General features: G+C 38.9%; 1 protein-coding gene across 1 annotated transcript; it reads right to left on the bottom strand.

The window, feature by feature from the left end:
• Nucleotides 1–9,197: 9,197 nt before the first annotated feature.
• On the bottom strand, nt 9,198–13,644 carry LOC139460511 (uncharacterized). The gene is made up of 5 exons (XM_071241984.1): nt 13,320–13,644; nt 10,849–11,042; nt 10,039–10,130; nt 9,536–9,734; nt 9,198–9,323 (listed from the first exon to the last, which is right to left on the bottom strand). Exons 1-5 carry the CDS (start codon nt 13,642–13,644, stop codon nt 9,198–9,200), a joined length of 936 nt encoding a protein of 311 aa, XP_071098085.1.
• Nucleotides 13,645–13,856: the final 212 nt, after the last annotated feature.

Raw genomic sequence — 13,856 nt, 5'->3', positions numbered from 1 at the left:
TGGCGTCGTCTTCCCAATCATGTCTTCACAAGCATCAAAAGGTCCATGCGGAGGCGTTGTGTGGCAGTTGTCAACGCACATGGTGGCCATACACGCTACTGAACTTGTGTACCATCAGATTCTCGTGCTTGGGACTTACGATTTAAACTGTTGATGTTATTACCAAATACTGTAGGTGCTTGGAACAAATTATGGTTACCACCGTTAATTAAAATCCTTCTTTGGACATTAATGTTTACAAATTACCTTCTCTGATACATTTGTCCGTTGTATATCATATATGGGATTACCTTTAAAAACGTGCAGTTTTTAATTTGACTCAGTATAAATATGTTCGACCGGGATATATTATATGAAGGACAAAGGAAAATAAAAACTTTTATTTCCTGTTTATTGATAAATAGTTTTAATTGTGAGTTGACCGACTAATTTTGACTGGTGTCTTTTGAAGACATAACAGAATGATCATTTTTTATTTGTTAAATCACAAATGCACGTCATCACCAATGTGTTTCTTTTGTAATTGCATTTCTGAAGTAAATATCAAATATTTAGATTTCAAAACGGTGATTTAATAACATGTCAAAGGCAGCTGTATTTACGATGAACATAGTTTCAATGACATTGCTTCACCTAAAACGACTTCATATGTCCCAGAACAGAAAAAAAAATACCATTTGACAATAGGACATTTAACATTAGCAATATTCAACCTCTTGTAAGATAGAGCTAAATTAATAGTCCTTTATCACCGGCTTCTCTGCTTATAAACAATAACTTATCTCAAAATATGTATTTAAAGGACAGTGAACAGAGAACGAATGAATAGCGGTTTAAACTTTACTCTATTGAATGGACCTGTCACGGAGGAGTGGGGTGTGTGGGGGTGGGGGGGGGTGCACTTCTGTATTCAAGACGCTCTGTCATATGAAACTATTTACACTGCAAAGCCTTCTTTATGCTCAGAATTAAAGGTTTTCATGTCGCCCTTGGCAACAAGATTACCTAAAACGTCTTGAAGACTGACCAACGGATAGTTTTAATTAAACCAATTTACGTTGAACCCGAATATTCGATCTTGTAGCGTGATGGTGGAAATGCACCGAAGTTCCACACAGATCAATGTAACTTCCCTGCAGTGAAAAACCATTGCCAGATGAGATAGTAGAATCTTAATACGCGGCGGTAGCACAAACGTCATTAATTATTGTTTAACTGCAACATGAATGCAGCACTGATTCTTTACCTGTTTCAACAATATGAAATTAAAATACCTACTTTTTTACGTAGTGCGTCTTTTCTCTTCTGTGTGTCCCCACGGATGAATCCCAATGATCTGAAAAACAAATATCCCTCACCCAAGTAGTTGCCTCGTTACACTAAAAGGTTTCTGTTAAAAAGGTTTCTAACTATTCCTCTTTAGAACATTAAAGATGAAACCACTTTACACTATAAAGATAAAGCAAACAGATAGGACTATACATATATAGCTCAGATAGCAGTACTGGAATGATCTGATGATACGGAATAAGCCATCAATACATGAACATGTTGGGCCTTCCTTTGAACTTTCGGTTGTTGCAGTCGTTATTAAACTTAACATTTAAATAAGATTGCTGAACAGAGCTACGTCTGGACGTTATAAGTAAAATTCTCAATCTGTGATATTCATGTTTTTTGTACGTGTTTCTCAGAAAAAAAAGTATCAGTAGCCTTTGTTATACAGAATATAGGGGCAGTCGGGTAGCCTAGTGGTTAAAGCTCGTCATGCCGAAGACCCGAGTTCCGTTCATGGGTACAAGTGTGAAGCCAATTTCTGGTGTCCCCCGCCGTGATATTGGAGGACGTAAAACCATACTCACTCACTATAGAGATTATTCTTGACAGGAAAATTTATTACTTCAGTTACTTTTCTTCCACCGTCCACTGCAATTGACAGGGCGTAAATTTTCTACCGTTCAGTCACACTGACATTAGTATGTATGAACAGGATCGAATGTTCACCGGTTTTGAAGAAGCCATATGTAAACCGTTGATCAAGTTTTGAATCTAATAATAGTAATGTGCAATCGATAGGCACCCGCGTAGCAGATCATGATGAGCACTGACGAACCCGTTTTGAGTCAAAATGTTTATCAGGTATCAAACTGTTATATATCTCTATAAATATAGCATCATTACCATAACGAGTGATCATTTGTGTGGAAGCCAGCGCATGTACATGCCACACAGAAGAGACCAAAACGTCTTATCCTTTTTTTAATCCTCACTTGTCAACGTCAGCACAATTTTAACACAGCTTTCTACCCCAGTTAGAACACGAGATGAGTTTATCATAAGGGGCGGTCGGGTAGCCTAGTGGTTAAAGCGTTCACTCGTCACGCTGAAGACCCGTGTTCGATTCCCGACATGGGTACAATACATGAAGCCCATTTGTGGTGTCCCCCGCCGTGATATTGCTGGAATATTGCTTGAATGGGCGTAAAACCATACTCACTCACTCACTGAACAAAGCTTAATTTTCGACCTTTGCTTACATGCTGTGCGATCAGGGCTACAACATTCAATGCCTTAATAAAGCTTTCGACCCCTGAAGATCGGAGAATAGGTCTTAGCAAATCATGCTTGTCGTAAGAGACGACTATGCTTGTTGTAAGAGGCGACTAACTGGAACGGATGGTCAGGCTTGCTGATTTGGTTGATGCATGCTTTCCCAATTGCTCGGATCGATGCTCATGATGTTAATGATACACGATTTCAAACTTTTTTGGGTAGACACGGTGAATTTCACGCAACAGTAATCAAAATGATGTCTGATGCAATCATCTGTTTTGACAAGGTGCACACGTCACTTGTCTTTGTACATCTTTATGGTGGGAGCTTTTATCAGATTTTTCTTTTGATTATGGAATGGTTTTATCCATGTCCTTTATAAGGAGGAGACAAGTTACACAGAATGGCCGACTTAAATATTGTAACAAGGCAACGTTTTTATTTCGGAATGATGTAGTTGTGTTACTATTAATAGCTTTGCCACTATAAATAACTAAGCAAATACAACATTGGCCAAGTTCAAAATTGTTCAACCTTTTTAACCATATCAAATCATAATTATGTCAATATTGTCAAAATATATCTTTGAAAAGAAAGCTGAGTATTTAATAATCGTTATTTATCGCAGTGAGCTTTTCTGGGAACAGTTAAAAGACCAAATAATCATAACTCACGTTTTGTACATCGAAAAACATTTGATCTGGTAAGAACAATCCTTGGCAGACTCTCTGTCCATAGATAGCTCCTTTCTTTGTGACATGGCTTCGCTTTTCCAAGGACAAAACCATCTATAGACTGCCTCCTCTTCGTTAGTTTGTCATGGAAATTTAGACTATGTAGCAATACTGGCAGGCCTCATTGGCAAAAATATGCATTGTATTGTTGTGCCTCTTTTCGAGCAAACGAGACTCACCAGGGTACTATTTTCCTAATGTATATCGGTTCCTGTTTAAATTAGTGTGTTTCAACTTTATTCCCAAACAGAATCTGAGAAAAAAACAAACCATTGTTCATTCCGAATTACCAACATGTGTAATTGTTTTCTTACTTCATGACCGATGCCGCAGAACATGTCCGACAGCACACTGATGGCATGCATAAATTAGCACCCACAGAATTTTGAGTTTCCATGCATCATCTTTCTTGTCAATTTAGTGCAAAGTGATGTGCGCCGAACAACCTATTACATATCGTGTAAGTTGCAGTGTTGATCGTAGTTGTAACAGTAGGAAATCACCGTGCGGCAAGGAGCCACGTGACTACCTAAATATACAGACAGTGGTACTTCGAAATGAACATCTGTTGTCACTGTCCTCGTGTATGGTTGAACATGAAAGAGAAACTGTTTTGATTTGAAAAGGTCAACCTCTAGTTTTCTTATCACAACCGTCATATTTATAAATATATAATTAATATAAATCAAATTAAATAAATCACAACGAGGCTTTCTAAAAAGCTAAGCATTCTGTACATGATATAATAACATGCAGACTCCTGATGACCGACGTACGAAGCTTCACTGTCAGCTACATAGCTCGTTCAGTGGACGTTATATAATTAGCAATTATTAATAAGCGACTTCTTTGGACTCAGGATCGTTCTTGTTTAAATTTGAGGGGGATTGGAGACAGTGTCGCTTGCAATTATTTGTAAACTTTTCTCAGTTATGAATTATGTTAATTGATCACATAGTTGCTCGTGATTATGTGTATATATTTGGCCGTTATTCACTACCGCGAGTAGTATTGTTTAACACTTACGGTACGTATGGTTATGCAAAAGAATATGAACATTAGTCCGTATAAATATTAAATAAGCAAATACCATGTGCCCAAAAACTGCAACACGTTAATCACGTATAAGTAGATCAATTCATAATTCCATTTTCAGCAATAATGCTTTCCTCATGGGAATTCTTTAAAATAACGACTCTTGTTATTTGGCAATATTTACCTTTTCAATTATCACTTCAATTGTTCAGAACGTTTTTTGCATCATTATTTGATTAAATATAGAAATACATAAACACTCAGCCACCAAGGCCAAACATGAAAGTATCACAACTGGTGGTCTAGATCACGTACTTTGTAACAACTGTTTTGTTTGGGATAACACTTTCTTAGTAATGCTTGTGTGTATTCTCCTTAACACGAACACGAACACGAACTGGTATCATCACTATTTGATAATAAGTCATATACATAAGCAGCACTCGTGAAGAGGAACCTCCCCGTGGTGAGTGTTGGGTAACGCTAATAGCTTTTCCCCCGTATGGGCCCGGGGTAGAATGTGTCGTCAGCACCCCATTGCTTGTCATATGAGGCGACAAAATTGAGCAACCCGTTTGCCGTGGGTTGCGCCCTTGTGTCAGTGTGGAGAGGTAGTCTGGTGATTGAGGTCACTGGTTCCTGGATTAGCGTTCCTTTGCCAGATACACCATTTCGACCCAGACTTCACCGAGACGGGTGGTAGAATGGGCCCGGTTCTATCAATCGGCTGGTCACGCCAAGCTCTGTGAATTATGTTTTATTTGCACAAATTTCTATTGTTACCTTGTATTTTGTGGGTATTGGTCAAATTACTTCACTTACTGAACATGAACACATTTCTCAAATGTTTATTTTGCCTATGCCCAGAGGGCATAGGCCCAGGTGGCTCATGGACCCAATCTGGTGGGTTAATTATTTTTCAGTTAAGTCTTCTGCTTGAGTATACCTCCTCAGTATCCTTGGTGCTGCCAGCTGGAGATTCGCTGGTACTAAGCATTGTCTTTGACATTTCGTGGTGGGTGGGGAGCTGGGGTGATGAACCATACACAAACTTACCATGGCACAACCAAAACAAAAAAAACAAACGTGCATTGGATGAAAGTTATCTTTTGAATATTCCTTGTCATCTCCTGATAGTTGGAACAGATTTTTATTTGTTCAAACTATTGATGGTGAACCTTTAAGGCTAAATCTGTATGCTACTGCAAAATCAACCTATGGCATCGCTGGTAATGTTCAAAACGTCAGGAAAATTAGAAATGGTTTCCTCTTGATCGAGTGAAAAACTTGTAAACAATCAAACACTCTGCAAGCTTTGAAAACTTTGGTCACTCCCCAGGTGAATGTTTCAGCCCATAACACCCTCAATAGCTGTAAAGGTATTGTGAGTGATACAGATCGAATCCTCTCTGACCTGACCGAAGAAGAACTAACTTCAGAGCTGAAAGATCAAGGAGTTACTTACATCAAACGCTTTACCAGGAAAATGAAACAGGAAAACAAATCTCTTACCCTGATGCAAAGAAATCAGTACTAGCTAGCCACACCAAACGCTGTCATTTTCTTAATCCAAACAGTGTCAAGAACGCTAAACAAATCTGTTACATCTGTTGACAACCAGACTGATATAACTTGGGTCAAAACAGATACATATTCCATTCTGAACACTGCTCCTATTCCTGAAGTTGTTGATCCTGTTCCTGAAGCTGTTGCTTCTGTAGGTTCACAGACTCAGACGCAACATTCATCACCATCTCCATCCGTTAAAAATGCCAGCAAGAAAGTAGATTATTCACACAAACCTGACAGAATCTAAAGGAGTCTCTGTGATCCAATTCATGTTTTCAACAAGTATCACATCTTGGAAGACATGGATGTGTCTCCTCATCCCGGTGGGCGCAACAGAAGCAAGTCGCCACGGTCAGGGGAAAGTAGATCGCCCGTCCTTCCACGATCGATAACATGAACAATTACCATCCAGTTATACAGTGGAATTGCAGAGGTCTATGGACCAATTTTAATGAATTACAGTTATTAGTACAGGACTTTCAGTCGTCAGCATTCTGTCTGCAGGAGACATATCTGAAGCCAACAGATACGTTTGACTTTCATAAATCTATTTCGCATCATTCAATTTCTTCTTCCCCTGTTAAAGCTACAGTGAGGCAGGATGTGATCCACAACCCTGTTCTTCTGAATGTTAACCTGCAGGCTGTTGCAGTTCGACTCAAACTGCACTTTGTAGTTACCTTATGCACTTTACATAGTCCACCCTCTTCAGCTCAACTAGTCAATCAAACGTTTATTGCATCAAATATTTGTTAGTCTAGGAAAAGTCGACATTCGTCAGCCGTCTGCGAAAACATGTGTCATTTGGACACAGAATGTGTCAAGATGAGAGACCGGTTACTGTGCTTGTCATAGGATATCTGACCAGTGTTGATTGTTTTCATATTTCCTACAAGCTGCAAAATTCCACTAAACTGTTAAACGTTTATTGCACCAAATAATCTTTAGAATACAGCAAATCTAGAAAAAAGTCGACATTTGTCAGCTTAGTGCCAAAAATGTGTCATTTTGAGACAGTATGTATCAAGATGAGAGACCGGTTACTGTGCTTGTCAAAGAATATCTGACCAGTATGGATTGTTTTTCTATTGTCTACGAGCTACAAAATTCCCCTTAACAGTCAAAAGTATATTACACACAATATCATGTAAAATACAGCAAGTCTAGAAAAGTCGACAATGATCAGTGGAGTGCATAAAATGTGTCATTTGGATACAGAATGTGTTAAGGTGAGAGACCGGTTACTGTGCTTGTCAAAGAATATCTGACCAGTTTGCATTGTTTTCATATGTTCTATAAGCTACAAAATTCCACTAAACAGTCAAACTATTATTCCACCAAATACCATGTAACATACAGCAAGTCTAGTAAAGTCGACAACTGTCAGCCGATTGGCGAAAATGAGTCATTTTGACACAGAATGTGTCAAGATGAGAGACCAGTTGCTGTGCTTGTCATAGAATATCTGACAAGTGGATTGTTTGTCAAACGTTTTTTGTACCAAATAATCTTTAAAATAAAGCAAATCTAGGAAAAGTCGACATTTGTCAGCTTCGTGCCAAATATGTGTCATTTTGAGAGAGTATTTGTTCAGGTGAGAGGCCGGTTCTGTGCTTGTCATAGAATATCTGACCAGTATGGATTGTTTCATATTTTTTATAAGCTACAAAATTCTGCTAAACAGTCAAACGATTATTCCACCAAATATTATATAAAATACAGCTAGTCTAGAAAAAGGCGAGATTTGTGGATTTATGGATTGTTTTCATATTGTCCACAAGCTACAGAACTCCACCAAACAGTCAAAAGTTAATTCATCTGTAATACTTTGTAAAATACAGCATGTCTAGAAAAAAACGAGATTTGTCAGCCGGATGCCAAGAAAATGTGTCATTTTGAGAAAGAATGTGTCAAGATGAGAGACCGTTTACTGTGCTTGTCATAGAATATCTGACCAGTTTGGATTGTTTTCATATTTTCTATTAGCAAAAATGTTCTGTCGAACAGTCAAACGTTTATTTTACCAAATATTATATAAAATACTGACAAGTCTAGAAAAGGGCGACATTTGTTAGCCGAGTATCAAAAATGTGTCATTTTGAAACAGAATGTGTCACGGTGAGAGACCAGTTACTGTGCTTGTCATAGAATATCTGTCAAGTGTTGATTGTTTTCATATTTCCTACAAGCTACAAAACTCGACTGAACAGTCAAAAGTATATTACACCAAATACTATGTAAAATACAGCAAGTCTAGAAAAGTCGACAATGATCAGCCAAATGCGAAAAAATGTGTCATTTGGAAACAGAATGTGTCAAGGTGACAGACCGGTTACTGTGCTTGTCATAAAATATCTGACCAGTTTGGAATGCATCATATTTGTTTTTGAACTTGGGTAGAGGTAATGTCTGGGCATAATGTCAAACATTCATTACAACCAAACATCTATCACATCCTGAGTAGTCCCCATTGAGTTAGGTGGTATTCGATTCGATTCGAAACTTGAACCTTGGTAAGAGGATATTTGTGTAACAACATGTAGATAAAAAAGAACAAGTTCAGCTCTGTAATTATTTCGTTAAAAGTGTTCTGATAAAAAATTGTTTTTTTTCTTTAATGTATCAGGGGCGGTCGGGTAGCCAAGTGGTTGAAGCGTTCACTCGTCACGCCGAAGATCCGGGTTCGATTCCCGACACGGGTACAATGTGTGAAGCCCATTTCTGGTATTCCCCGCCGTGATATTACTGGAATATTGCTAAAAACGTTGAAAAAACAAACAAACTCACTCACTCACTCACTTGAATGTATTCCATTGATGTAGTTTTCATTATTTAATCAGAGGTAACTTCAATAATATCTCCTCCACATAAGCTAGCTTGATAGCTATACCAGTGGAACAGGATTGCCTCACCATTCCGCGAGCGTCTGGCATCATCTCTATTTTATAGCGATTCATAAAAACATACCATGCTTTAGTTGGAATCGTACCTTGGGCACTACTTTTGGCAATGCTCTCTTACGAATATGATGGTCTGGTCACTTTTAAGTTAGTGAGTGAGTTAGGTTTAACGCCACTTTAACATTATTCCAGTCATATCACGACGTGTCAGCGTGGGAGGAAAGCCCGAAGTGTTGCAGGTCTCAGACGTTTGCCACTTCGGTGAAACCCACAGGCACCGGTATGGTGCTGACAAACCTAGAAACATAATCGGGATGGTCATGTTCGAAGGCCACACGTACAGAAATGATGTCTACACAGAGTTATATCTTGATGCAGGGTAATTGTGCAATGTCATAAGTGGAAATCAGCACAGCACATAGCCAATGTGGAAACTGTGCAGTGCCGTGAGACCTTGTACAGTGACACGTCGGACGCCAGTGAAAGGGAGACGCATCTGGTTGGTCATCAACAGAGTCCCGTCGACATACGTCTGGAAAGAAGACGGTGACATTACAGCATAATGTGTACAAAAATGTATCATTGAAGAGACATGAGCAGGACAAAAACAATTATTTACTATACACAAAACGGAACCCGTTTCTTGTGCCGGGTCAGGCAATTGTCTTTTGATGGGTATGTATTTGGATTACGTCATGTAAGTCACATAGTTCAGAGACACATATTAATTGACAATGAACTCACCATAAAATCAGTCTCTCTGATGTGGATTTCAATGACGTAGTTATTGATGTCATTGACTGAAACAGGAAGCTCCACTTCTTCTGTACCAAAGGTTCCTCCCTGCCGTGTAGTGAAGACGGCTCGAGCTGGACTGTTGCCCCATCTCAAAGACAACAGGTACACAAGGTCCGTGTTCTGGGCTTCAAACAAGACGTAGTTGCTGCAATAACATACAGGATACCTAGTACATAGTACACATATTCCGTTTATGTTTCATCATCAACAAACTGTAAGTTTATACCTCACAATGATTGTGAGGGAATGGGAATGGCTTCCCTTAACATATCAATATTGCTCTGTAATTGCCTACAAAACACTTCCGCTATGGCCCCTAAGTAACATGTAAATACATTTAAAAAAACGTTTGTAATGAACACGCTTATAACGAACTACGGTTATAACGAACTTAAATTAATGGTCCATTTGAGTTCGATACAACCGTAGTTTACTGTAGGTTTACTTACTACTCAGTTGTGTCTCCAGATACTGCCAGTCTCAGCTTCATCCCTGCAGCAAGGTCAAAGTTCAGTTCTTCTGAGTATGCCATGGATGGAATCTGCTTTAACGAAACAACATTTTTAAGAAAATTCAAATAGGAACACACATGTTTTTTTTTTAGTTCATCAAATAAATATATAAAAATACCCCAACTGAAATGTTTACATGTTTGTACACCTTTAACTGTTAACTCATTTTCAGCTTTTGTACTATTTAGGTTAAATTCAAAACTGTCCATTCAGACATAGCATCTTTATAATGTGACACAGTGTATCAATTGAGATGTAACAATTTGTATGGACTGCCAGTAAACTGTAATTATGCGACACTTCACTTGTTTACAACGGGTAAAAGCAAAAGAAGTCGTGTGTGCGTGTTTCTTGTTCCAGTAACATGCAGCTGTGTATAAATAATCTAGTCAGATCGAGACAATCAAGTGATAGCAATTGGGGTATGACAACAGGCAATCAACCAAGTCACCGAGCATGATAACACGATTCAGTTTGTATTCTTACAACAAGGATGGACTGATGTGGGCCCATTGCCCTACCTGGAATCGCCTTGGGCATAATCACACGTTCAAATAAAACATAAGCTGTAGTACCAGTTTACAAACTTAACTCGTACATTGCGCTTACATAAAGGTAGGTTTTACAGCTTCTTGCATTTACACCTTCAGAAAAATTGAACAACATGTGTGTCAGTAATAGTCAATCTTCTTCAATTATTCTTCATAACTAATTCAGACAAAGGAATACACATCAATATGACCCTACCATGGATTGCCTTGCCATACCTATATAGCATGACACACACTTGACTTGCACCACTTCCCATGATGCACCTGTATAACAGGATGACGTGTTGTCATCGGAGGCAATGATGTTGGTGTTGCAGACATCTTTGGGGTCAGTGTTGATGAAGTTAACATCTGCACGTGCATTTTCAAGTGTAAAGTCGGCACATGAAACTGTGGACGAAATAGGAATAATTATATTTATATCAGCCATCACAGACATCAGTTTTAATGGGTAATGTGAGCAACTATCCAGTACTGACTTCAAGTAAATGAAACAAATGTATGCGATTATGGTCGAATTACATTCTTTAGGGAAAGGAATTGATCCATTCATATAAGTACAATGTCTAGTATTACTTTTATGCCTATTAAATTGTGCTTCGGTTGATTATCCTCTAGTGATGACGTTTTATGTTTCCACTTCATAGAACCTTCTGCAGTCAGCTTAAAAGGTCCAAGGACCATATCACCATAAGAAAAGCGTTACACAGATATATGTGAGTCCGACATGCAAAATTACAAAACTAAAAGCTTAGTGGCCTTACCTGTATATATAACTGACTTTTCTCGTTTCACTTTACGAACATACATTGTTGTGAGATGTAACCTGCTTTAAAACTGCTTGCATGTGTGTGTGTGTGTGCGTGCGTGCGTGTGTGCGTGCGTGTGTGTGTGTATGTGTGTGTGTGTGTCCCCGCTTGTACTAATCCAGACACATGCGGGTTCGGTAGTGCTAGCCCACTGAGATACCATGCCACAGTTTAACATTGAAAGGCCACTTAGACACAGTATACTGACTCTGAGGCGACCAGTCATTGTGTTATTTCCTTAACGCCGAGTTCCGGGCAGAGTATCACAAGTATTATCTTTAAACCTTTTCTGGTAGTATGTGGCCTGGGATCGAACCCATAACCCCCTCCCTCCGGGCTGATGCTCTATCTACCTGGCCACGGAGGTGGTGCAAAGAGCCAACACCAACTTTTGGAAGTGTGTAATCATAACATACGAAATATTTCCACTTGTATTTAACATAAAAAAGATTTACCAGTCCCATCTAAAAATATTTCTGTATCATCACCATAGATTATGTTAAACATTTTTTTCAGTTTGATAAGCTTATTTGAATTATTATCATTAATCATTCTTCCCAAAATGTCTGAAACGAGCAGGGATAGATATGGAGACAATTCGTCTCCTTGTCGACATCACTTTTCATTATAGAAGAATGAAGGCAGGTGTCCATTCTGTATGATGCAAGATGAAGTATAATTTTTACGTTTACGTTTCTTGCTATGAGATTGTGATGGCATCAGAATGAAATCCCAGCGCTTTTATAGCCCAACAAGTGATGTTACATGTCATATTGGTGTGTGTTTAGGCGCTAGGCTCTCACGTGATTGTGGTTTTTTTTGCGATTTTTCAATTACGACACTACCAAAATTCTTTTCCTCTCAAATCAATTACAATCCATGCAGAATTTTATCAATTCCGTATGGACTTCCGTAGCACCCGGTCAGATATTTATGATTTTAATATGTCTGAGTATATCAATGACCATTAAGTAATGCACGCGTTTAGGGTAAGTAGGTCAAGGACCTGTGGCCTACTAAACCCACACGTTTGCCTTACTTTTTGTTTGTTTCTTTGTTGTTTTACTCCGGAGTCAGTAATAGTCCAGCGGTATGACGGCGGTCTGTAAATAATCGAGCCTAGACCAGACAATCCAGTGATTGACATCGTGAACATCGATCCACGCAATTCAGATACGATGACATGTTTCAACCAAGTCAGTGAACCTGACCATCCGATCCCGTAAGTCGCCTCTTACGACAAGCATAGTCGCCTTTTACGGCAAGCATGGGTTGCTGAAGGCCTATTCTACCGCGGGTGTTCATGGGCCTTTGCATTACGAAATGCCTGTTGATATGTTCAGAAACGTGGATTGCTTAAAACGTATTGTAATATGCAAAGAAAGTAATGCAAAAGATGTGATATGACTGTCAATGTAGTACTAAGCTAGATACAGTAAACTACGGTTATAACGAACTCAAAGGGACTACTATTTTTAGTTCGTTATAACCGTAATTCGTTATAAGCATATATACAGTGTAACTACAGCAAGAAGTCGGGACTAAAAAGTTAGTTCGTTATATCCGTTAGTCCGTTATAAGTGTCTTCGTTATAACCGTAGTTGACTGTATTGTGTTAATAAAAACCAGGCTTGGGAATTTTGTAAAATGTCTGTTATGGCCGAACGGTACTGGATCGTAACTGGATTTACATCAAAGATTAGAAGATACTCATGCTCATGTTTGAATTAAACGTTTTTAAGTAACCATTGACCATAGTAGGTATGCTTAGCCTTAGAATGTGGGTCTAACATTCTTCACACAAGCAGTTACTAATTATATAACGTCGGCTGTTCTCTAAGTGGCCATTCATACTCACTTCCATAGTACTCCCATCCGGTTTCAACAGAGTCATCACTGCTCGAATCAAAGGCTTCAGTGTACAATTTACACTTTCTAGTAAGGGGGTTGTACAAGACCATGTTACACGTTACCCGCCACTGACACTGCGAGAAGCACTCAGCCCTCTTGTCCACCAGGTTGATCTCTCCTATCAGACTCCCAGCAAAAATCAGATCATCCATCTCCAATCTTCTGTAGAAAGTCGTATTAGTGCAGCTGTCCGTGTTGTACGTTAATAGAGTTAATACATACGACAAATTGAATCCAAATAAAGCGAGGATAGACGTTTGAAACACTTTCATAATGAATACGGCACACAGAGCAAAATCTTCCGTGTCAATCAAAGCTTGTGACCCAGCACATCATATCCACATGCGTATGCGTTCTCCGTCACTCAGGAAACAAAAAAACAAACTGCCCTTTTGCTTTTGGCGTCAAGTTATTGTTGCCAGTCACTGAAAGACACATTCAGCAAGCGGGGTCTCCAAGGGCAAATACAGTGGTGTGTTCATTT

This window comes from Haliotis cracherodii, unplaced genomic scaffold (assembly GCF_022045235.1).
Source record: "Haliotis cracherodii isolate W230 unplaced genomic scaffold, xgHalCrac1.p SCAF_14, whole genome shotgun sequence".
NCBI classification, from domain to species: Eukaryota; Metazoa; Mollusca; class Gastropoda; order Lepetellida; family Haliotidae; genus Haliotis; species Haliotis cracherodii.
The sequence above is the reverse complement of the archived record's forward strand: the minus strand, read 5'-3'. Positions and strand labels throughout refer to the sequence as shown.

Excerpts from the sequence above, each read along its gene's own strand:
- LOC139460511 (XM_071241984.1), bottom strand. The coding sequence starts at position 13,644 with ATGAAAGTGTTTCAAACGTCTATCCTCGCTTTATTTGGATTCAATTTG. Across the intron at positions 11,043-13,319 it reads CGGATGGGAGTACTATGGAA|TTTCATGTGCCGACTTTACA; the intron begins GTGAGTATGAAT and ends TTTCGTCCACAG. Across the intron at positions 9,735-10,038 it reads TCTGGAGACACAACTGAGTA|CAACTACGTCTTGTTTGAAG; the intron begins GTAAGTAAACCT and ends ATGTTATTGCAG.